The following is a 23,581-nucleotide window of genomic DNA, read 5'->3' as shown; positions in this document are numbered from 1 at the left end:
GTAGCTGGGATTACAGGTGCGCGCCACCACACCCAGCTAATTTTTGTATTTTTAGTAGGGACGGGGTTTCACCATATTGGCCAGGCTGGTCTCAAACTCCTGACCTCAACTGATTCCCCAGCCTCGGCCTCCGAAAGTGGAAGCGGCTTATTTTTAAGGAGAAAACTCCCAGGGAAAGGAATCAGCACCTCCTCTGTCAACATTTCACTTCTCTGAAAAGACCCGCACTTCCAACTACAAAGTGCTTTGTAAACACAAGAATGAGGCTGGGCGAGGTGGCTCATGCCTGTAATCCCAGTACTTTGGGAAGCTGAGGCAGGCAGATCACGAGGTCGGGAGTTTGAGACCAGCCTGACCAATATGCTGAAACCCCATCTCTACTAAAAACACAAAAATTAGTTGGGTGTGGTGGCGCGTGCCTGTAATCCCAGCTACTCAGGAGGCTGAGGCAGGAGAATAGCTTGAACCCAGGAGGTGGAGGTTGCAATGAGCCGAGATCATGCCACTGCACTGCAGCCTGGCCAACAGAGCCAAACTCCATTTCAAAAAAAAAAAAAAAGAATGAGAACACATGGACACAGGGAGGGGAACAGCACACACAACAAAATTTAAAAACAGGTGAAAATAATTTTAGTAATATTTTTACTACTACTGATATGATCAAAATATTATTATTTCAACAAGTAATTAATCTAAACATGATTGAGATGTCTTATGTTATTTTCATCATACTAAGCCTTTAATATTTGTTGTGTATTTTACACTCACAGCACATGTCAATTTGGACTCCCCATGTTTCAAGCACTAAATAGCCATGTGTGTCTGCTGTCCGTCTACCATACTGGACAGCGTTGATCTGAAATCCCATCTGTATGCATCACCATCACATTTGCAGAGACCCCATCTCAGCAGCACAGCTGAGGCTCATCTGCAAAAGCACCTGCAACTTCTCTACAACCTCCCACATCACCTCCAAACACATCCTCATGTCATCTGCCAACACACCCATAGCTCACAGGCCAATGTCTAAATCTCATTGCAGGCATCTTCAGAGAAAGCACTTACTAAAGGGGTATACTTGATTCCACATCTGATTTGACCTGCAAATCTCCCCTCCCCTTTGCATACATTTGCATCTAATTTGTATGTCAACCTAAATGCACTGGCAGAGCCTCAGATCATCATCTCAAAGTCAGGGGGGTGTGGAGCTGGGCAGGCCTCCAGGTGTTCCTCCTCCTGCTTCCACTGGGGCTCTTGATCCTCCTCCTCTTCCTCGCTGCTCTCCTCCTCCTCCTCCAATATGGTGACCAGTTCCTCCCGCAGCGCCCCTATCTCCAGCCCCAGGCTGCACAGCTGTCCCAGCAGCTGGACATCAACTCGGCGCAGGTTCTCCTGCCGGTAGGAAGGGGACGTCACAGGGATGCCACCCCAGAGAGCAAGGGTCTCGCCAGGGCCTGGATGAGAGCAGGTCCCAACTCATGTCCTGGCCATGGTGCCTGGGCAGGATCCTCACTGTGCCAATGGATCCTAACTGCCTTCCTGCTTCTCAGAGTGTATCTTGATCTCTAACTCTGTCTCTGTCTTTGTCTCTCCATTTCATTGTCCCTGACTTCTCTCTCTGTTTCTCAGTAATATGTCTCCTCCTTCTCTTATCTATCTCTGTCTCTGTTTCCCTTTGTCTGTCTCTGTCCCCATTTATTTTTTGTCTTTCCATGCCCCTGTCTCTCTGTCTCTGTTTTGCTATTTCTCTGCCCCTGCCTTTGGCTCTCTTTCTCTCGCTTGCCCTGTCTCCGCCCTCCTCAACTTTCTCAAATTCAGTCTGAGTCCCCTGTCTCTGTTCCTGCTCTCAGTCTCTGCTTCCCACCTCTGTCCCTCTCTTTTGGGATCTCCCTGTCCCACCTCTGTTCCTGTCCCTCACTCTATGTCTGTCTTTCTGTCTGTACTTGCCTCTCATGTCTCTGCTTCTGTCTCTCAGATTCTGTCTTTCAATCTCTGGCCCTCTCTATTTTCCTTCATTTCCATTCATTCTCATTTACTCTCTCTCTCTCTCTTTCCCTTCCAAACCCCTCACTCACCAGCTCCTCCCTGATCCACAGCAGACTATCCCAGGCACCTCCAGTGTCTGTCCCTGCAGTCCTGAGGGTCTGACCAGGGATTTCCACTGGTGGGACCTCCCTCAGGGCCTGGGGGGGTGGGCCCAGCCCCGGAGGCACCAGTCCAGCCTGACTCAGCTGCCTCCACAGCTCCATAGTCTCTGAGCTATGGCTGCCAGGAGCAGGAAGTAGCAAGGTCCAGGGTGGCCCAGTCCCCCGGGGAGCTGTGTGCGTGGTGGAGAGTAAAGGGCAGAGGGAGTGGGATGGGGGTTCCTGGCAAAGGTATCCCAAAGTCCACTCTTCAGAGAAAATCAGCTGGCCTTGTGCTTTTGTTTTTCCTTCTGAAGTCTAACCTCAACTCTGCTCAAAGGGTTCAAACACAGTCTCTTGCAGAGGTCAAACTCTGCCCCTCCCTGCCTATCTCAGGTCTGACCCCTCAGGGGCGCTCAGTGTCTGTAGATGCCTGGCACCCTCTGTCCTTCCACCTGCCCCCCACCATCACCGCCTCTCCAGCCTCTCCTCAGCCTCCATTTGACCTCTGGCTTCCCCATAGCTTGGTTCTTGCTTGTCCTCTCAGCGCAGATCATCCCAGGGCTTTCCCACCAGTGTGCATTTGGGGGCAGGAATGGCTCCCAGGGGCACAAACAGAGCAATCCCTCAGCTGGAGTGCCTGTGTCCAGGCTGGCCTAGGGCTGAGCAGCCAATTCTGCTGACCCTGGACTTGCCTATGGGTATATCATCCTTGCTGAGGTTGGGGCTTCTGCTGTGGAAAAGTCTGGGAAGCACTGCAGGCCTCTCTCGGCCTTGAACCCTTCCTTCAGACCCAAGGTGCTTATATATATATATATAATGGTAGATCACGAGGTCAGGAGATCTAGACCATCCTGGCAACAGGGTGAAACCCCGTCTCTAGTAAAATACAAAAAATTAGCCAGGCATGCTGGCGTGCGCCTGTAGTCCCAGCTACTCTGGAGGCTGAGGCAGTGGAATAGCTTGAACCCGGGAGGCAGAGGTTGCGGAAAGCCGAGATCACGCCACCGCACTCCAGCCTGGCGACAGAGCAAGACTCCATCTCAAAATAAATAAATGAATTAATTAATTAAATTATATAGATAAATTTTTTTTTTTTTTTTTTTTTGAGACGGAGTCTCGCTCTGTCACCCAGGCTGGACTGCAGTGGTGCAATCTTGGCTCACTACAACCTCTGCCTCCCGGGTTCAAGCGATTCCCCTGCCTCAGCCTCCTGAGCAGATGGGGTTACAGGTGCACGCCACCACACCTGGTTAATTTTTGTAAGTTTAGTGGAGACGGGGTTTCACCATGTTAGCCAGGCTGGTTTCAAACCCCTGACCTCAGGTGATCTGCCTACCTCGGCCTCCCAAAGTGCTGGGATTACAGGCGTGAGCCACCAGTCCCAGCCAATTTCATGTATATGTCACTGGCTTCCAAATGTTTGGCCTCAGTCCTGATCTCTCCCTTGAGTTCTACACCCTAATTCTGCAGCCCTGATGAAGGGCAGGTGAGTCCCCAAATTGGGGCTTAGCCCTAGAGGTTTCTTGGCTCCACTCAGCCAAGAATTCGAGAGCAAGGGAGCAAGCCGTGGAAGAAAGCAGGTTTACTGAAGCGGCTGTGTACAGCAGAAGGACAGCTCCTGGCAGAGTAAGGCTACCCAGAGTAGCAGCACGTGGGCTGTGGGCTGGCAGTATTTATACTCACTTTTAACTACACGCAAATTAAGGGGTGGGCTATTCAGAAATCTAGAAAAGGGGTAGTAACTTCTGGGTGTTGCCATGGCATTTGTAAATTGTCATGGCGCTGGTGGGAGTGCCTTAAGCCAATGAGCAGTGAGGGCAATTAGAGGTTGCCTTTATGTCATTTGCTGGTTCCGGACACTTTATTTATTCTATCCTGTCAGGACCAGGAAATGAGTCCTGCCGCTCCTCTACTTCAGCTCCACCAGGGTGTCTCAGACACCTCAACGTGAATGTGGTCAACACAGAACTCTCAGTTGGGAGCCCCATCATCGGACGCATTTCCTGTTGCTGCTGTAACAAATGACCACAATCTTAAAACAACATAAAGTCACCGTTACAGTTCTGGAGGTCAGAAGTCTAAGGTGGGTGCACAGGGCTGGGTCGCTTCTTGAGTCTCTAGAAGACTGCCTATTTCTTAGTCTCTTCCAGCTTCTGCAAGCCACCTGCCTTCCTTGGCTCTTAGGCCCTTCCTTCATCACCCCAACCTTCTCTATCTATGATCATCACATCTCCTGTTGATGCTGACCCTCCTGTCTCCCTCTGAGAGGCCCCTTGTGATTATATTGGACCTACCCAATTGCCCATGGTAAGGGTAATCTCCCATCTCAAGATTCTTAACTTTGTCACGTCTTCAAAGTCCCTTTTGGAGACAGAGTCTCACTTTGTCACCCAGGCTGGAGTGCAGTGCACAATCTCGGCTCACTGCAACCTCACTGCAACTTCCACCTCCTAGGTTCAAGCGACCCTGCCACCTCAGCCTCCAGAGTAGCTGGGATTACAGGCATGCACCACCACACCCAGCTAATTTTTATACTTTTAGTAGAGACTGGGTTTCACCATGTTAGCCAGGCTGGTCTCGAACTCCCGACCTCAGGTGATCCACCCGCCTCGGCCTCCCAAAGTGCTGGGATTACAGGCGTGAGCCACCGCGCCCAGCCCCAAGTCCCTTTTACCATAGAAAGTAACACAGTCACAGCATCCAGGGATTCACAGGTATGAGTATCTGGGGGAGAGGGTCCGTTATTCAGCCGCCACACCCACCCTCCTAAACCTGCTGCTCTTTCAGTTTCCTCATGTGCACAGCCATGCCAGTCTGCTTTTAGTTTCTCAATCTATTGGCTTAACCTTCAAAACAGATCCAGGATTTGAGCACTTCTCACCATTTCCTCTGCCCCATCCCCATTCATCTCTTGCCTAGACTGTTACAGTAGCCTCTTGTACTGGTCCCCTGCGTCCACCCTTGCCCTCTAAGACAAGGTTCCCCTATCCCTGGGCCGAGAACCAGTACCAGCCCCTGGCCTGTTACGATCTGGGCCACACAGCAAGAGACGAGCAGCAGGTAAGTGAGCATTACAGCCTGAGCTCCGCTTCCTGTCAGATCAGCGGTGGCATTAGATTCTCATAGGAGGCAAACCCTACTGTGAACTGTGCCTGTGGGGGATCCAGGTTGCCTGCTCCTTATGAGAATCTAATGCCTGATGATCTCAGGTGGAACAGTTTCACCCCAAAACCATCCCCACCCCACATCCTGCCCCCTGGTCTATGGAAAAATTGTCTTCCACGAAACCAGTCCCTGGTAACAAAACGGTTGGGGACCACTGCTCTAAGGTACATTCTCCACCTGGCAGAGAGAATCTTTACAAAACGTAAATCCGATTTTAACACTCCCTTCTTCCCACTGTGAATAGAATAAAACCCTACCAGGCCTGCACCGTCAGCCCCTGCCCACTTCTTAACCCAGTCTCCTATCTCTGTCTACAAGCTGGTTCCCACCTCAAGGCCTCTCTGCTCTAGAGGCTACCTCTCCCTGCAGCTCTTTTCCCTTAGATCTTTGAATGGCTCTTTCCTTATCATTCACTTCCACTTCAATGTCACCTCTTCAGAGAGGCCTTTGCTGATGGCCCTACGCCCCAGTCACTTTTTTTTATCTGCTTATTATCAAAATTATCTTGCTGATTCCTTTGTTTCTTATCCATCCTCTCCCATATCCATGCTGTCCCAGCCCCAGAATGTTGACTCCCTGAGAGAGGGACTGGGTCTGTCCTGCTCACTATGGTAATCTCAGCACCTAGAACAGTGCCTGCCATCATGTGTTAAGTGCTCAGTAAATATTCTTGGAATGAATGAATGAATACTGCTATCCACAAGACTTCACAATGGCTCTGCATGCTGCTATCTAGCTTTGAACTCCGAACTGGTCTTGAGATCTCACCTCAGTCTCTAACCTTGAAGTCTAACCTCTTCACCCACTCTTTCTCTTACCTGACCCTAATTTTAAAAAATGACGTGGTCAGCTTTTCGGCCCCCTCATTCCCTGTTTTAAAGAGGAAGCTGGAAGAACAAGAAAGCTCAGGGAGACTGCAATTGCAGTCACGAAAGAAAGAGACTCTGCCGGGAAGGACACCCCATCTTCTCCTAGGGAAAGATTGTGGAGTCCTGTTTTTTTGTTTTGTTTTGTTTTTCAACTTTTTGTTTTAAGAGACAGCGTCTGCTGTGTCGCCCAGGCTGGAGTGCAGTGGCGCAATCACAGCTCACTGCAACTTCGACCTCCCTGGCTCAAGCATCCTCCTGCCTCAGCCTCATAAGTAGCTGGGACCACAGGCACGCACCACCATGCCCGGCTAATATTCTATTTTTTGTTTCCCTATTTTTTTGTGGAGATAAGGTCTCCCCTATGTTGCCCAGGCTGGTCTTGAACTTCTGGCTTCAAGCGATGCGCTCGCCTCAGCCTCCACAAAGTGCTGGGCTCACAGGTGCGTGAGTCACCGCGCCCGACCTGTGTCTGGTTTTGAAGCTCAGAGAGAGGGCGCTGTGAGCAATCCCTAAACCCTAGGAGAGTAAAAAGTGCGTGCACCTTTAAGAGGACGGTTAGAAAACGCGGGGCGTGGCCACAGGAGAATAAGTTCGCCCTGGCCCAGGCTAGTGGGATAAGACCGACCCCTTCCGGTTACGTAATCTTAGCAAGATGGCGGCTCCCTGGGTGGTAAGTGACCGGAGTTCTAGAGCCCTAAATTTGAAGTCCGCTCTGCAGCCTCCGCATTCAAGCCTCTGTTGGCGGCCACGAGAGCAAAAAGCCGTGAGGCAGCGGGCTAAGACTGGCAAGCCCCGTACTGGGAGTGCAAACCTGTGGCTATTGGGGGCCAGGAAGGATCTGTGGGGGTCGCAGGCGGAGGAGACGCTTTAGCGAGGCAGGGACTTGGCTGAGAGTATCCAGTGGGGATGAGGGAGTGACCTCCGAAGAGCGACGCGACTAACCAATCAGAGGGAGGGATGACACAAGGAGCTAATGGACAGGCAAGGGTGGGGCCTGTAGGATAAGAGGGCTTGAAAGGGATTAAGGATGTGGGATTTGGTCCTAGGAGACCGAAGGATAAATGTAAGAAAAGTTCGTGGGAAATTGCCTAATTTTTACAGAAAACTCAAAAGCATGATGGGCGGGGGAACCAAGAGGTCAATTTGGGGGTTCCAAGGGCATGATCTGGGTGAAATCAAGAGCAGAATTTGAGATATTCTTTCAGAGGATTTAGAAAGAATTGGGTAAAAATCAAGGAATGAATTTAGGGAAAATTAAAGAGGTTGGCAGCTTCAATTTTTTTTTTTTTTTTTTTTTTTTTTTTTTTTTTTTTTGAGACGGAGTCTCGCTGTGTCGCCCAGGCTGGAGTGCAGTGGCCGGATCTCAGCTCACTGCAAGCTCTGCCTCCCGGGTTTTTACGCCATTCTCCGGCCTCAGCCTCCCGAGTAGCCGGGACTACAGGCGCCCGCCACCTCGCCCGGCTAGTTTTTTGTATTTTTTAGTAGAGACGGGGTTTCACCGTGTTAGCCAGGATGGTCTCGAACTCCTGACCTCGTGATCCGCCCGTCTCGGCCTCCCAAAGTGCTGGGATTACAGGCTTGAGCCACCGCGCCCGGCCAAGGCAGCTTCAAATTTTTAAGGAAAATAAGGGTGTGGGTAAAATTATCGACAGAATTTGAAAAAAAAAAAAAAATTGGTTAAAGCAAAGAGAAACTGGGGTAGATTAAGAGGAGACCTTGAAAGCAAAATTGAACCGTGTGGGGGCTTCTTCCCTGTGGCCACACCTCTCCACTTTCTTACTCTCCTCTTCAAAGCTCGTGCTTTTTTTACCCTTCTCGGTTCAGGGGTGTCCAATCTTTTGGCTTCCCTGGGCCACGTTGTTCGAAGAAGAAGAATTGTCTTGGGCCACACATAAAATACACTAACCATAACTGCTGAGTCAAAAAAAAAAAAAAAAAATCACACAAAAAAATCCTCCTAATGTTTTAAGAAAGTTTGCATGTTTGTGTTGGGCTGCATGCAGGCGGCGGATTGGACAAGCTTGGTTGGGTTTAGGGATTGCTCAGAGCGCCCTCTCCATGAGGTTTGGAGATACGTTTTTAAGATTATATTTTGGTGAAAGAAGTCATTTGGGAAAACGGGAAAACCCCAGGAGAAGAACTGGGTAATTAAGGGGCAAATCTATGGGAAATTAAGAGGTCAAATAATGCAGATTTTGAGTAATAAGAGTTTGGGGGAAAGTTAGAGGAAGAATTTAGGAAAATCAACAGTATATGCCTAGTCAAGGAGAGAATTTAGGGTTGACTAAGGGGAGGAGGAACTTGGAAAAAACATGGGAAAATTTTTGGAATCTCAGACAATTTTGAAGTTTTGAAGGAAGAACTTAGGGCGAGTTGGGAATCAGAGGGATTGAGGTTCATGGAGCAAGAACTGGGGGATCCAGCTCTGTGTCTCCCAGGAGGCTCCAGGCTCAGCTCCTTTCCTCTCCCCCTCCCCAGTCCCTGCGCCTGGTGGCCCCCATGTGGAATGGGACCAGGGGCATCCATCGCCTGGGTGGGGCAGTGGTCCCAGAGGGCAATCAGAAGAAGGAAAGGAAGATGCTCCAGTTCCTGAACAACCATTTCTACGATGTGGAGGCTCTGAGGGGTTACTTGCTCCAAAGGGAGATGTCCAAGGTGCATCTGAAAAATCGGTGAGAATCCCTGGCCTGCAAGACCCTGCGGAGACCCTGGCCCACCAGAGCCCAGGTCCTGTCCTTGCCATTCCCAGGCAGCACTGTGGCTTCCAGTGCCAGCCTTGTTGTCTCTTGCAGCTCTATCTCCAACCTGTACCCTTCTCAAGGACTCCAGCTCACATAGGCAGCTTGCCACCCACCAGCTCCACTCAGAGTCTAACTGGCATCTCAAACCTAACATGGCTAAAACCAAACCCTGATTTCTCCCCAAAAAACATCTGCTCACTCCCAAGCCTTCCCATCCCAGTAAACACTAGTGCCGCCCACCCAGTTGTTCAGGCCAAATTCTTTTTTCTTTTTTTTTTTTTTTTTGAGACGGAGTCTCACTCTGTCACCCAGGTGCAATCTCGACTCACTGCAAGCTCCGCCTGCCAGGTTCACGCCATTCTCCTGCCTCAGCCTCCCGAGTAGCCGGGACTACAGGTGCCCGCCACCACGCCCGGCTAATTTTTTGTATTTTTAGTAGAGATGGGATTTCACCATGTTAGCCAGGATGGTCTCGATCTCCTGACCTTGTGATCTGCCTGCCTCGGCCTCCCAAAGTGCTGGGATTACAGGCCTGAGCCAACGTTCCTGGCCTGTTCAGGCCAAATTCTAAGGATTCATCCCTAATTCCTCTCTTGTGCTTCCCTGCCCTCCACATCCAGACCATCAATAAAATACTAGAATATCTCTGATTTGACCAGTTCTCACTGCCTTCACCATTCATAACCTGATCCAAGTCCCTTTGTTTTATAATTGAATCACTCAATAACTGGTTTTTTGTTCCTATACTCTTTTTTTTTTCTTTTTTTCCCGAGACAGAGTCTTGCTCTGTCTCCCAGGCTGGGGTGCAGTGGCACAATCTAAGCTCACTGCAACCTCTGCCTCCCGGGTTCAAGCAGTTCTCCTGCCTCAGCCTTCCGAGTAGCTAGGATTACAGGCACCTGCCACCAGGCCCGGCAAATTTTTATATTTTTAGTAGAGACGGGTTTTCGCCATGTTGGCCAGGCTGCTCTCAAACTCCTGACCTCAGGTGATCAGCCTGCCTCGGCCTCCCAAAGTGCTGGGATTACAGGCATAAGCCACCACGCCTGGCCAAAATTTGTTTTGTTTGAGATGGAGTCTCGCTGTTCTCCCATGCTGGAGTGCAGTGGTGTGATCATGGCTCACTGCAACCTCCGCCTCCCGGGTTCAAGCAATTCTCCCGCCTCAGCCTCCCAAGTAGGTGGGATTACAGGCACACGCCACCATGCCTAATTTTTCTATTTTTAGTAGAGCTGGGGTTTCACCATGTTGGCCAGACTGGTCTCGAGCTCCTGACCTCGAGCTCCTGACCTCAGATGATCCACCTGCCTCAGCCCCCCAAAGTGCTGGGATTACCGGTGTAGGCCACAACACCTGGCCTGTCCCATACTTTTTTATAATCTACAAAGCAGCTCAAGGAATCTTATCATCACCAGCTCAAAACCTTCAAATGAGAACCAATCTCCAAGGCCTAAAACATAGCCCCTACTGAGCTTTGAGACCCCCCCGACCAGGACTCCACTGGCCCCCTGTCAGCATGACATCCCAATTTCTTTTTTTTTTCTTTTTCTTTTTCTTTTTTTTTTTTTTTTTTTGAGACTGAGTCTCTCTCTGTTGCCCAGGCTGGAGTGCAGTGGTGCAATCTTGGCTTACTGCAAGCTCCGCCTCCCATGTTCACGCCATTCTCCTGCCTCAGCCTCCTGAATAGCTGGGACTACAGGTGCCCGCCACTGCGCCTGGCTAATTTTTTTTGTATTTTTAGTAGAGACGGGGTTTCACTGTGGTCTTGATCTCCCGACCTCGTGATCCTCCCGCCTCAGCCTCCCAAAGTGCTGGGATTACAGGTGTGAGCCACTGCGCCCGGCAGCATCCCTATTTCTTATTTATTCAGCCATCCTAATTTGAGTCTCTGAGCCTTTATACTCTGTTCCTTCTCACCACTCAAATCTCTGCTCAAATGTCACCTCCTCCAATTAACACCCAAACTCAGCCTCCACCGTCCCCACCCCTCTGCTCCCCACCCCTCCCAGTCAGCCTCTCTGCTTTATTTAGTCATGGAATTGACATTCTCTGCAATTTGCTGTTATTTCCTGGGTTGTTATCTGTTTCTCCCTGTATAATGGCTTGGATTACTGCACTAATCTCCAGACTGGGCAGGGATGTTATCTGCCTTGGTCACCACTTTGCCCCCAGTGCCCAGCACTTAGTAGGTGGGCAATATATATTTTCAGCCTGACTCTGTCTGTCTGCATGCCTGGTTTGCTGGACTCTGCCCCTCTTAACAGCACTGGGGCATCGTGAGGGCTGTGATGCTCCCCAGGCCTCACCCTTAGCTACCGTTTTTTCTGCAGATCCTTCACCTGGCTGGAGGAGCAACATGGTCCATACAGTGCAGGTGCCTTTTTCATCCTGAAGCAAGGAGGCGCAGTCAAGTATGACCGCTAAGGCTGGGGGCAGGTGGTGGGGTATCTCTCTAACGTCCAGGCTCTGCAGTCACACAGGCTTCAGAGTCCCCTGGTCTCTGCCGCCTTCTGGCTGTGTGGCTTGGGACTTGTTCCTGAGTTTTGTCATGTGTAAAATGGGATGGTGATCATTTCTAACCTACAAGTTTTGCTATAAAGACTGAATGGGGGCCAGGCATGGTGGCTCACGGCTGTAATCCCAATGCTTTGGGAGGCCAAGGTGGGTGGATCACCTGAGGTTAGGAGTTCGAGAGCAGCCTGGCCAAAATGGCAAAACCCCGTCTCTACTAAAAACACAAAACTTAGCTGGGTGTGTGGTGGTGGGCGCCTGTAATCCCAGCTACTGGGGAGGCTGAGGCAGGAGAATCGCTTGAACCCAGGAGGCGGAGGTTGCAGTGAGCCGAGATTGCACCACTGTACTCCAGCCTAGGGGACAGGGCAAGACTCTGTCTCAAAAGTGTCAAAAAAAAAAAAAAAAAAAAAAAGACTGAACGGAGCTGGGCACAGTGGCTCATGTCTGTAATCCCAGCACTTTGGGAGGCCGAGACAGGAAGGTCACTTGAGGCCAGGAGTTTGAGACCAGCCTCAGCAGTTTTGTGAGACCCTGTCTCTACAAAAAATATTTTAAATTAGCCAGGTGCAGTGGCACATGCCTGTGGTCCCAACTACTCAGGAGGCTGAGGCAGGAGAATCGCTTTAGCCCAGGAGGCTACAGTGAGCTATAGTCACACCACTGAACTCTAGCCTGGGCAATAGAGTGAGGCCTTGTCACAAAAAATAATAATAGGCAGAGCATGGTGGCCCACACCTGTAATCCCAGCACTTTGGGAGGCCGAGGCTGGTGGATCATCTGAGGTCAGGAGTTCGAGACCAACCTAGCCAACATGGTGAAATCCTGTCTCTACTAAAAATACAAAATTAGTTTGGCATGGTGGCGCACGCCTCTAATCCCAGCTACTTAGGAGGCTGAGGCAGGAGAATCCCTTAGAAGCCGGGAGGCAGAGGTTGCAGTGAGCCGAGATCGCGCCACTGCACTCCAGCATGGGCGACAGAGCAAGACTCTGTCTCAAAATAATAATAATAATGGCTGGGCGTGGTAGCTCACGCCTGTAGTCCCAAGCACTTTGAGAGGCCAAGGCAGGTACAGCACTTGAGCCAGGAGTTCAAGATCAGCCTTGGCAACATAGTGAAATCCGTCTCTACCAAAAATACAAAATTACCCAGGCATGGTAGTGCATGCCTGTAATCCCAGCTACCCAGTGAGACCCTGTCAGAGAGAGTGAGAGATTGACTGTGATTTTGTGATGTAAGAGGCCTAGCAATGCATATGTGCTCAATATATTTTTTTTTTTCTTTGAGACAGAGTCTTGCTCTGTCGCCCAGGCTGGAGTGCAATGGCACAATCTTGGCTCACTGCAACCTCCTGGGTTCAAGCAATTCTCCTGCCTCAGCCTCCCAAGTACCTGGGATTATAGGCGCATACCACCATGCCTGGCTAATTTTTTGTATTTTTGGTAGAGACAGGATTTCACCGTGTTGGCCAGGCTGGTCTCCAACCCCTGACCTCAAGTGATCCACCCACCTCAGCCTCCCAAAGTGCTGGGGATTACAGGCTCACGTGAGCCACCGGCAGCACCTGGCCTGTGCTCAATACTGTTTTTCTTTCTTTCCTCCTTCCCCGCCTCCTTTCTCCTTCCCTTTCTCTTTCCTTTGCTTTTTTCTTTTTCGGAAAAGACAGTTCACATAGACTTCATCTACCCCTCCGTCTGGTTTGAGCAATTCCTCTGGCAACTTCCTTAGAAACAGTATACATGTTTGAAAATGTCCCTTAACTTTTGCCCATCTACCAGGATTCTTGCATTTACCTTTTTGCTCTTATGTTATCTGTAATCTCGCTGACCCTCAGTTTCTAGGTATGTAAAATTGGCAAAACATTCTTTTTTTTTTTTTTTTTTTGAGACAGCGTCTCCCAGGCTAGAGCACAGTGGCATGATCACAACTCACTACAGCCTCGACCTCCTGGGTTCAAGCAATCCTCCCACCTCAGCCTCCCAAGTAGCTGAGACCACAGGTGCAAGCCACCAAGCCCAGCTAATTTTTGTATTTTTTTGTGAAGACGAGGTCTCACTATGTTGCCCAGGTTGGTCCTCAAACTCCTAAACTCAAGTGATTCTCCCACCTCAGCCTCCCAAAGTGCTGGGATTACAGGCATGAGCCACTGCGCACAGCCAGATGGAGTCTTTTTCTAAGATGGAGTTAGTTATGTCAGGGGTGACCTATACATATTATATAGGGCTGGGGAAGGTTCCGAAGAGGCTGGAGGCCTGGGGCAGGTTCGGCTGCCCTACTGACACTCCCTCTCCCGTTTCCAGGTTTCGAGACAAGGAGTGGATCAGGCCAGATAAGTATGGCCATTTCTCTCCAGAGTTCTGGAATTTCCGGGAAGTGCCTGTCGAAGCTGTGGATGCCAGTGACTGTGAAATCAACTACGAGGGCCTGGACAACCTCCGTGAGTGAGGTGGGGTGGAGATGGGACAGGCCTCCATGTTTTCCCTTTGGTGATGGGCTTCAGAAAGGCCCCTGGTGCCATCCTGCCCTCTCCCTACCACAGTCCTCCTGAAGGAGCTCCAGTCCTTGTCGCTGCAGCGCTGCCCCCACGTGGACGACTGGTGTCTCAGCCGCCTCTACCCACTGGCCGACTCGTTGCAGGAGCTCTCGCTGGCCGGTTGTCCCCGCGTCTCCGAACGGGGCCTTGCCTGCCTCCACCACCTCCAGTGAGACCTCAGCTCAGGCTGGGCCCCATATGCAGGCACCTCTCCCACCTCACACAGATGCAGGAGAGGAAGTGGGGAGGAGCAGTGTTGGGCAGTTCTCATATCCCCCTACCTCCATCACAGACCTAGAGTATTTGTGGTAGATGAGCAGTCACAGTGAGTCTCTGGAAGAATTAAATGACTCCTGGTTTATCTTCCTTTTTGTTTTAGTCAAAACTCTATGATATCGATGCTGTTGCAGAACAGTAGGAGCTAGAGTTGCGTATTTGCAGTTAACACACTGGGCTTCGTGTGCCTGGACAGCTATAAAGATTTTATTTTAGGAAGCTAAGGTTGAAATTTGGGGCCAGTACCTCCCTATACACACACACACTGTCCTTACACTGGCTTCCTGTCCTTCTCCCCCTTTTTCAGGAACCTCCGCAGGCTGGACATCTCGGACCTCCCTGCCGTGTCCAACCCAGGCCTCACTCAGATCTTAGTGGAGGAGATGCTGCCCAATTGCCAGGTTGTGGGGGTCGACTGGGCCGAGGGCCTGAAGTTGGGGCCGGAGGAGCAGCCTCAGGACACAGCCAGCCCTGTCCCTGCCTAGCCTTCAGCCCTGTCCCCACTCGAGTGGCTTCTCAGCGGGCTGCATGGAATGTCTGGTAGCTCGCCACACTTCTGGCTTCCATTTGTCTTCACTCAACATGGGGGTGGGGGAATGGTGCTGGCCAATCACAGGGAGAGAGCATGAAGTCCCAGTATTTATTCCTGGCTGCCCTTGGCTAAAGGTCACAGCTCCTGTCACCCTCAGACAGCCCTTTCCATGCCCCTCTTCAGGCCTGGGGAGGTAAAGTCTCAGGCTGTCAGTAGCTGCAGAGAGCCACACTCACCTTGTCAAGAGACTCTTCTCAAACTGTCCTTACGTGAGTGCACTGCCATTTCTTGCAGGGCCCCTGACTGACACAGGAGCTGCTACTGACACTTTACAGGGATGGTTCTCCCCCGTACAGGGCCTCTCTGCTCACTACAGGACGTGCAGCATCCTTTGCCCCACTCACTAAAGGCCAGCACACCCCAGGCCCCATGGTATTGCTGGTTATGGATTTATTGACTTTATATTCCAAATTCAGCTTTTTTGGTCTGCGTTTCTGTAGAAAGGGCATAAGCTTTGTCAGTAGAGGGCACCAAACAGGCATTACAGGAGGAAAGGCGCCTCCTTCCTGGTTCCTGTTGGTTGTGCTTCCGCCTCTGGACCCCGCGGTGCGTGTGGCTTCCCCAGCACCCAGCTCCTGAAGCACCAGGCGGTCAGCAGCTGCCCTTGGCACCCTCCAGCCCCCAGAAGTTGCGTAGGAGACACAGCACCTCCACTGAGGCACCTCTCTGGGAATAACATTCCCCAGCACCCCAGATGGATTTCCAGTCAATTCAGAAGCATTTCACCAGTGAAGCCCTCATTCCAGTTCACTGTTAAAGCCAGTAATTCTCTATATTAAACTTTCCCTGTTCAAGTTACTCTGTGGTTTTTCTCTCCTGACTGCATCCTGATGAATACAGAGTTGATACCTGGAGTGTCCCAGGAATAGACTATTAAGATAGGATTCCAGGATTGGTTTGGTTGTGCCTTTGGGCTTGGGCGCAGTGCTGAGCTCTTGCTGATGGGAAACCAGATGCCAGAGGCCCAAGGCATGCAATGGCATCATAATCCCACAAGCGCCTGTGGTTGACAGAGATGAGGCACGTGCCTTGGGACCCCCTGTGGCTGCTGTGCTCAACAGCTGTGGTAGTTGTGACAATTCTAAAGACTGGGTATTGGATGGATTCTCCAGAGTGCCCCTGAGTGCCCACAGACAGTGACAAGCGTGGGTCTGCTAACTCAGCTCAAGTCACAGTCTGAGAACTAGACAGCTTCCATGACAGCCCCCACATTTTTGTTGTTTTTTGTTATTTTGTTTTTGATACAGTCTCACTATGTCGCCTAGGCTGGAGTGCAGTAGTGCGATCTCTTGGCTCACTGCAACCTCCACCTCCCGGTTTCAAGCGATTCTCCTGCCTTAGCTTCCCAAGTAGCTGGGATTACAGGCGCGCACCACCACACCAAGCCAATTTTTGTATTTTTAGTAGAGACAGCATTTTGCCATGTTGGCCATGCTGTTCTCAAACTCCTGGCCTCAGGTGATCCACCTGCCTCAGCCTCCCAAAGTGCTGGGATTACAGGTACGAGCCACCATGCCTGGCCCAAAAGTTTTTACTTCTTTGGAATGGGGTCATCTAATTGGACCCAGAGTAAACAGGCAATCTTGAACCCCCAAGTCACTTCAAGCGAGTGACTTATCAGTGTCTGAGGAACCTACCAGCCTTCCTTTGCTTAGAAACCCTGTGATGTGACCCGGCGCAGGGGCTCAAGCCTGTAATCCCAGCACTTCAGGAGGCCAAGGAAGGTGGATCATGAGGTCAGAAGTTCAAAACCAGCCTGGCCAACATAGTAAAACCCCATCTCTACTAAAAATACAAAAAAATTAGCTAGGCGTGGTGGCGGGTGCCTGTAATCCTAGTTACTTGGGAGGCTGAACACTCCCGAGTAGGAGGATTACTTAAACCCAGGAGGCAGAGAGGTTGCAGTGAGCTGAGATCACACCACTGCACACCAGCCTGGGCAATAGTGCAAGACTCTATCTCAAAAAAAAAAAAGAGGCCAAAAAAAAAAAAGAGGCCGGGTGCGGTGGCTCATGCCTGTAATCCCAGCACTTGGAGAGGCCAAGGCGGGCAGATCATGAGGTCAGGAGATCAAGACCATCCTGGCTAACATGATGAAACCCCATCTCTTCTAAAAATACAAAAAAATTAGCCGGGCGTGGTGGTAGGCGCCTGTAGTCCCAGCCACTCGGGAGGCTGAGGCAGGAGAATGGTGTGAATCTGGGAGGCAGAGCTTGCAGTGAGCGGAGATCACACCACTGCACTCCAGCCTGGGTGACAGAGTGAGACTCCGTCTCAAAAAAAAAAAAAAAGAAGAAATCTTGTGATGACCTCACCAGTGGCAGACACCTTGAAAGTGGTTGTCCATTCTTTTTTTTTTTTTTCTTAATTAGAGATAAGATCTCACTATGTTGCCCAGGCTGGTCTCAAACTCCTGGGCTCAAGTGATCCTCCCCTCTTGGCCTCCCAGAGTACTGGGATTATAGGGGTGAGCCACTGTCCCACCCCAGTTTTTTTTCTCATGGCCAGCTCTTACACAGAAATAACGGATACACCCCTTTCTTCTTAAGACTCACCACAAGCGCCCCTTGCTGCCTCTAGACCCATAAATACCTAGGGTCAAATCAGCTTGCTCCAGGTGGACAGGTGCCAGCTTTTACACGATGAGAATGACAAGGCTTCGCAAATATACAGAGTCAGAAACTTGGGGAATGCATGCAGAAGTGGATTTTAAGCATGTGACACCAATGAGGGTGGATGTAACACTAGCTCAGGCCAAATTTACTGGCATGAGTGCGCTTTCCAGAGCTTCTGGATTTCATGGGTTACCTTGTGCAGCTAGGCGTGGTTCTAATAGCTTGCTTGGGTACCTAACCGGAACTTGGATCCAACAGTGGCCTAAAGTTAATGAGGCAGAGAGACCAGAACTGCCCTAGCGTAAGATGGATGAGGGGAGTCCCAAGGCTTGGGGAGATGGAACTGTTGGATTGGAATGATCATGTTCCACCAGCATGTCCACCCTCCAACCATGTTCCCCAAGAAGGCACCCCTTACTGGCCAATCCCATGGTAGAGTTAATCATTCTGTATATTGAACTTTCCCTATTCCCATTCCTGTGTGGTTTCTCTCTCCTGATTGGACCCAGGCTGAGGCACATGGCAAAGGCAAAAAGAAAGGCACCCTCCGAAGCTTCCTAATGCTTCCAGGAAGAGCAGCACCCCCTGCCCCCAGAAGCTAGATGAGCCCAGGGGTCTGGAGTCCCTCTCTCCCAGCCCCAGGGTAGAGTGAACTTGCAGACTCCCTCAGGAGGTGCTCGGGCTCCTGCCCCCAGCCCCTAGCTGTCATTTCCCACTCCAGCTATTATTCCATTAACATTCACCACTTCCTCCCCACTCTCTTCCTCCAGCTGTTCCCACAGGCTCCATTATTCAAACTTGGGGGGAGGAAATCAGGGCTGGACAGATCAACTGCTGCTGCTGACAGACTGGGTTCCTGCCATGATGGGGACAGGCCTGCCCCCAAACAAGGGTGGAGTGAAGGGGTCAGCCCAGGCTTAGTGGGAGCCCCTTAGTCCCACCCCATGTCTTGGGAGGTCTTCAGAGAGCTGATGCAGTACCAACAGCAGGGACCTCTGGAGGGCAGGGACGCAAACACAGGCAGACACCCTCTCCTGCCCCAGGGAGCTGGATGTGAGTGTTCCCAGAGTCACAGCGCCCCTGGGGGAGGGGCGGGGCCCAGGGCGAGGCTGGCTCCAGGGCTGGAGGTTGGGGGTAAGGTAGGAACGGATTCCCACCCTGCTGGCAGGCAGCCCGGGTGGAGGAGGTACAGGGGGTCAGCTTAGCTCCCGGGGTTCCCTGTGGGCCCCACCCTGTCACCCTCTATTGCCCTTGAAGCTCCAGTCTTTTCCTCTCCTGTTCTTCCCCTTGGCTCCCTCTCCGCCACTCACTCCCCAGGTCTGGCTCAGAAGCCTGAGTCCCTCCCCTCTGCCCTCCACCTGCCTCTCTCAAACTCTCTTTCCCCCGTGAGCACCCCACAGGGCTTCCGCAACCCCTTATCTTTCTCAGATCTCCATTTCCCTCCCCCTCTCCCTCCTGGCCACCTTCCCACTTTTCCTGTCTTCTCTCTCTCCCCCTCAGCTCTCTCCATCGCCTGTCTCACCCCAGTTCTCCTCTCTCTGCTCCCGGGCCGTCCCTTCCCTCTCCACAATGTCTCTGTCTCTCCTCCTCCTCACCAGCCCCTTCCCCCCACCACCCTGACTGGGCAGCCACAACAAACATCCCTCTCTCTGGCGGGCCCGCCGATCCCTTCCCACTCAGCACATTCACTGCCGCCTCCTGGCCATGGGCGCCGCCGGGTGCCAGCCTCTCAGCCTCCCCATCTCTGCCTCGATGGGACCCTGCCTCACCCTGGTCACTCTGACACTCCCCAGCCCAGGCCCAGCCCTCAGTCTCACCCTCCCTGGTACCCCCTCCCTCCCCAGGCCCTGGTTCTCCCCTCCTAGGCCTCGCAACGCCCCCGTCTTGTTTCTGTGGCTGCCCCCTGCACCCTTCCCAGCTGTCTTACCAGAAACCAGCCCTAACATGCCAGAGCTCCATCTCTCAGGTCGGCCTCCTGCCCTCCTCCCTCCCTCCCTCCCTTCTGCCTCAGCCCCGCCCCGGCCCCTGGGGCCCTCCCTGCTCCCGCTCCGCTCCCCTCCCCGCCCCTCTGGACTGGCTGGGCAGGGCTGGGCCTGGCCGGTCGACAACGCAGGGGCTGGGGCAGGCAGATCAGAGGGAGCTGAGGCCTGACCTGAGGCCAGCACCCGGAGCTGGTGGGAGCCAGACCCAGAGGTAAAAAGGCGTGGGATCCCTGGTTCCCCTGTCCCTGGGGTGGGGATGTTGCGGGAGGCACGCTGGGTTTCTAACCCCAGGGAGCTAGGAATCGTGCTCCTGATTTCCTGGTGAGGGCGATAAATGGAGGGAGAGGGAGGAGATAGGCGGCAGGGTCCCTTGTCCTGGATGGAGACAGGGAAGAGGTAGACCCTTGGGCTCTTAGGAAGGTGGAAACATTTGGACGGAGTGGGAAGAACAGGGTGCTGGAATGGGATTGGAATGGGGGATTCCTAGGTCTAGGAATAAGGACCAACGGGGTCCCTGGGTCAGGGGAGCTGTTTAGGATCTGGGACTGAGAGAAGCTGTTACGGGGGTTGGCAGGGACTATGGGAGATTGTGAAGCTGTCTGCCTGGGCCCTGGCTGGGCCCTCTCTGGAGGCCCATCCCCACACCCCAATGGCCTCCGTGGCTCCCCTGTGGCTCCCTTGTAGCTCCCGCGGCCGCCCCTTCCCTGGGCCAGGTCATGCGCTGCCCCAAGTGCCTTCTCTGCCTGTCAGCACTGCTCACACTCCTGGGCCTCAAAGTGTACATCGAGTGGACATCCGAGTCCTGGCTCAGCAAGGCCTACCCCAGCCCTCGGGGCACCCCGCCAGGCCCCACGCCAGCCAACCCCGAGCCCACCCTACCTGCCAACCTCTCCGCCCGCCTGGGCCAGACTGGCCCGCTGCCCTTCGCTTACTGGAACCAGCAGCAGTGGCGGCTGGGGTCCCTGCCCAGTGGGGACAGCACTGAAACGGGGGGCTGCCAGGCTTGGGGGGCCGCCGCCGCCGCCGAGATCCCTGACTTCACCTCCTACCCCAAGGACCTCCGCCGTTTCCTGCTGTCAGCAGCCTGCCGGAGCTTCCCACAGTGGCTGCCTGGAGGTGGTGGCGGCCAAGTCTCCAGCTGCTCGGATACTGATGTCCCCTACCTGCTGTTGGCCGTCAAGTCAGAACCAGGGCGCTTTGCAGAACGACAGGCCGTGAGGGAGACGTGGGGCAGTCCAGCTCCAGGGATCCGGCTGCTCTTCCTGCTAGGGTCTCCGGTGGGTGAGGCAGGGCCTGACCTAGACTCACTAGTGGCCTGGGAGAGCCGTCGCTACAGTGACCTGCTGCTCTGGGACTTCCTCGACGTCCCATTCAACCAGACGCTCAAAGACCTGCTGCTGCTGGCCTGGCTGGGCCACCACTGCCCCGCCGTGAGTTTTGTCCTGCGAGCCCAGGATGATGCCTTTGTGCACACCCCTGCCCTGCTGGCTCACCTGCGGGCCCTGCCACCTGCCTCGGCCCGAAACCTCTACCTGGGTGAGGTCTTTACGCAGGCCATGCCTCTCCGGAAGCCAGGAGGACCCTTTTACGTGCCCGAGTCCTTCTTCAAAGGTGGCTACCCAGCCTATGCAAGCGGGGGTGGCTACGTCATTGCCGGGCGCCTGGCACCCTGGCTGCTGCGGGCGGCAGCCCGTGTGGCACCCTTCCCCATTGAGGACGTCTACACTGGCCTTTGCATCCGAGCCCTGGGCCTGGTGCCCCAGGCCCACCCAGGCTTCCTCACAGCCTGGCCAGCAGACCGCACTGCGGACCACTGCGCTTTCCGCAACCTGCTGCTAGTACGGCCCCTGGGCCCTCAGGCCAGCATTCGGCTCTGGAAACAACTGCAAGACCCAAGGCTCCAGTGCTGACTCTCGGTGGGGAGGGCGGAGGTGCTGACCTGGCCCGGGCCCTGGCCTGGGCCTCTGGGGCCTGCCCCTGGCTCAGCCCCTCCTTCCAGGTCTTGATGGGAAGGAGGAGGGCCTAGAAGCTGGACAACTTAAGCCACTCCTTGGCCTCCCCAGCCAGGGGCCTGGGCAGGAAAGATGGGCTGGTGGGCTGTTTTTGCCTACTTTTGTTTTTGAAAAACATGCACTCCCCACTCTGAGGCCTGGGGTTGTTTTTTCACTGTGGGGCCCTGGAGTGGTGGGGAGCAGGGCTTGGCCACACCCTGACCTTCATCCTGGACGCTCCCCTGCACCCTTGCTGGGCAGGGCTAGCTCTGCTGGGCTCCCCGTCACTCTGCTGGACAGCAGACTTGCCCCATTCTGTGAGAGAGCAGGAGACCATCTCTGGAGGATCCCCCCACATCCTGTCTGCTGGAGCTAACCTTCCAGCTTGCGAAAGCTTCCGGGGGAAGTAGGTATCTCAAGGGCCTTGACCTTATTTATCTAAGGTGGAGAAGCTGGGGGTGGCCTCAAATCACCCCCAAACTCCAGGAAACAGAGACCAGAGGTGGTAGAGAGCCAGGCGCAGAGATGCAGTTTATTCGTGACCTCTGCTGGCCACTCGCACCTGCGCAAGTTCCACAGGCTGACCTGCCATGTCCACCCCATACCCAGAGGGGCTTCTAGTCCTGTACACCCCCTCACCCAGCCCCTGGGAGAAGGCACTGTAACAACAGGTGAAAAGGGGGCTGACGGAGCCCCAGCAACTGCAGCAGATCCTATCCCCCGACAATGTAACAGCCTGGAGGAGCAGGGGTGAAGAGCGGCAGCCGCCCGGGCCGCCGAGTGTTTTAGAGGGAGCTGACTGGGGAAGAGGGTAGTGTGCTGCCAGGTCCCCCTGCTCCCCTTAGAGTGGGCTACCTCTCGGGGTAGCTGAAGGCGGTGGGGGTGGGCTGAGCAGGCCTCACTTATCAAAGTGCTCCAGTGGGTAGTGCTCCCCGTAGGTCTGCAGGTGGCGGGCCAGGGACTCCTGCTGCTTGCGGAGCTGGGCGGGCATCTCCTGATACACGTCTGAGAAGAGCAGGTTGGGGTTGGGTTTGGGCTTCCGCTCTGCCTGCTCAAAGGCCTCCATCACCTGTGGGGACATGGGGCAGTGGGCAGGCAGCCGGCCTCCCATGCAGGGCCCTGCCTCCTCCTGCGGGACCTCGGCAAGGAGTTAACCACTCCAAGCCTTTGTGTTCCCACCTGGACAATGGAAATGATCATCCTAGCAGAGGTGTAACGAAAAACCCCAAATCCTAGCAGGGATCAGGTGCTATGCAAGTGTGTGGATTCATTTAAGGCTTTCAGCAGCCCTAAGAGGTAGGCAGCTGAGCAATGAGGAAACTGAGGCACAGAGAAAGGCAGGGACTGGATGCACAGTGCTGCCCTATGCTGGGTGCTGCCCTCACCGCTGGGTTGCAAGGCTCCTGGCTCCTAATGACCAGGCCAGGGAGGGTGGCACACTGATTCTGGGCAGGGCACATACACTGCACACGGTTCGCCACCTACTCCTCAAACCAGCTTCTTCTTTTTTTTTTTTTTTTTAAGAGATAGTCTCACTCTGTTGCCCAGGCTGGAGTGCAGTGGCGCCATCTCGGATCACTGCAAGTTCCGCCTCCCAGGTTCAAGCGATTCTCCTGCTTCACCTTCCCAAGTAGCTGGGACTACAGGTGCACATCACCACACCTGGCTAATTTTTTTTTTTTTTTTTTTTTTGAGATGGAGTCTCACTGTTGTTGCCCAGGTTGGAGTGCAATGGTACGATTTCAGCTAACTGCAACCTCTGCCTCCCAGGTTCAAGCAATTCTCCTGCCTCAGCCTCCCGAGTAGCTGGGATTACAGGCACCCGCCACCATGCCCGGCTCATTTTTGTATTTTTATTAGAGACAAGGTTTCACCATCTTGGCCAGGCTGGTCTCAGACTCCTGACTTCAGGTGATCCGTCCGCCTTGGCCTCCCAAAGTGCTGAGATTAAACGCATGAGCCACCGCGCCCAGCCCTAATTTTTGTATTTTTAGTAGAGACAGGGTTTGACCATGTTGGCCAGGCTGTTCTCGAGCTCCTGACCTTAAGTGATCTGCCACCTCGGCCTCCCAAAGTGCTGGGATTACAGGCGTGAGCTACCAGGCCCAGCCTCAAACCAGTTTCTGAAATGGGCACCACCAGCATCTCCCTTCAAAGACAAGGAAGTGGAGGGCAACG

The 23,581-nt window shown here is 53.2% G+C and overlaps 4 protein-coding genes across 9 annotated transcripts in view; 2 read left to right on the top strand and 2 right to left on the bottom strand.

The window, feature by feature from the left end:
• Nucleotides 1-624: 624 nt before the first annotated feature.
• Nucleotides 625-2,312, bottom strand: LOC105495291 (glutamate rich 4). Its single transcript, XM_011764644.3, has 2 exons — nucleotides 2,076-2,312; nucleotides 625-1,392 (listed from the first exon to the last, which is right to left on the bottom strand). Exons 1-2 carry the CDS (start codon nucleotides 2,247-2,249, stop codon nucleotides 1,174-1,176), a joined length of 393 nt encoding a protein of 130 aa, XP_011762946.1. The 5' UTR covers nucleotides 2,250-2,312; the 3' UTR covers nucleotides 625-1,173.
• Nucleotides 2,313-6,775: 4,463 nt separating this feature from the next.
• DMAC2 (distal membrane arm assembly component 2) lies at nucleotides 6,776-15,613 on the top strand. Of its 5 annotated transcripts, none has more exons than XM_011764647.3 (6): nucleotides 6,776-6,830; nucleotides 8,639-8,832; nucleotides 11,232-11,312; nucleotides 13,715-13,851; nucleotides 13,954-14,116; nucleotides 14,531-15,613. In XM_011764647.3, the coding sequence occupies exons 1-6, from the start codon at nucleotides 6,813-6,815 to the stop codon at nucleotides 14,706-14,708; spliced, it is 771 nt and encodes a 256-aa protein (XP_011762949.2). In that variant the 5' UTR covers nucleotides 6,776-6,812; the 3' UTR covers nucleotides 14,709-15,613. The 5 variants fall into 5 exon arrangements, with proteins under 5 accessions (XP_011762949.2, XP_011762951.2, XP_070943004.1 ...); XM_011764645.2 differs by lacking the exon at nucleotides 6,776-6,830 and adding an exon at nucleotides 6,989-7,223; XM_011764649.3 differs by lacking the exon at nucleotides 11,232-11,312.
• Nucleotides 15,614-19,093: 3,480 nt separating this feature from the next.
• LOC105495293 (UDP-GlcNAc:betaGal beta-1,3-N-acetylglucosaminyltransferase 8) lies at nucleotides 19,094-21,558 on the top strand. Its single transcript, XM_011764651.3, has 2 exons — nucleotides 19,094-19,623; nucleotides 20,097-21,558. Exon 2 carries the CDS (start codon nucleotides 20,129-20,131, stop codon nucleotides 21,320-21,322), a length of 1,194 nt encoding a protein of 397 aa, XP_011762953.2. The 5' UTR covers nucleotides 19,094-19,623; nucleotides 20,097-20,128; the 3' UTR covers nucleotides 21,323-21,558.
• A 351-nt stretch (nucleotides 21,559-21,909) lies between these two features.
• Nucleotides 21,910-23,581, bottom strand: part of LOC105495295 (branched chain keto acid dehydrogenase E1 subunit alpha) — a 30,218-nt gene continuing 28,546 nt past the window's right edge. For both annotated transcript variants that reach the window (XM_011764654.2, XM_011764655.3), the window contains exon 9: nucleotides 21,910-22,472. In XM_011764654.2, coding sequence (XP_011762956.1) covers nucleotides 22,302-22,472 — 171 coding nt within the window. In that variant the 3' untranslated portion in view covers nucleotides 21,910-22,301. The remainder of the gene's footprint in view (nucleotides 22,473-23,581) is intronic.

Source organism: Macaca nemestrina, chromosome 20 (assembly GCF_043159975.1).
Source record: "Macaca nemestrina isolate mMacNem1 chromosome 20, mMacNem.hap1, whole genome shotgun sequence".
In the NCBI taxonomy this organism is placed as follows: Eukaryota; Metazoa; Chordata; class Mammalia; order Primates; family Cercopithecidae; genus Macaca; species Macaca nemestrina.
This window is presented reverse-complemented; position numbering and strand designations above follow the sequence as displayed.

Coding starts and splice junctions, on each gene's coding strand:
- LOC105495291 (XM_011764644.3), bottom strand. CDS start 2,249: ATGGAGCTGTGGAGGCAGCTGAGTCAGGCTGGACTGGTGCCTCCGGGG. Junction 1,393..2,075: donor TGTGGATCAGGGAGGAGCTG/GTGAGTGAGGGG, acceptor TCCTACCGGCAG/GAGAACCTGCGCCGAGTTGA.
- DMAC2 (XM_011764645.2), top strand. CDS start 7,188: ATGTGGGATTTGGTCCTAGGAGACCGAAGGATAAAT. Junction 7,224..8,638: donor TAGGAGACCGAAGGATAAAT/GTAAGAAAAGTT, acceptor CCCCCTCCCCAG/TCCCTGCGCCTGGTGGCCCC. Junction 8,833..11,231: donor AAGGTGCATCTGAAAAATCG/GTGAGAATCCCT, acceptor TTTTTTCTGCAG/ATCCTTCACCTGGCTGGAGG.
- LOC105495293 (XM_011764651.3), top strand. CDS start 20,129: ATGCGCTGCCCCAAGTGCCTTCTCTGCCTGTCAGCACTGCTCACACTC.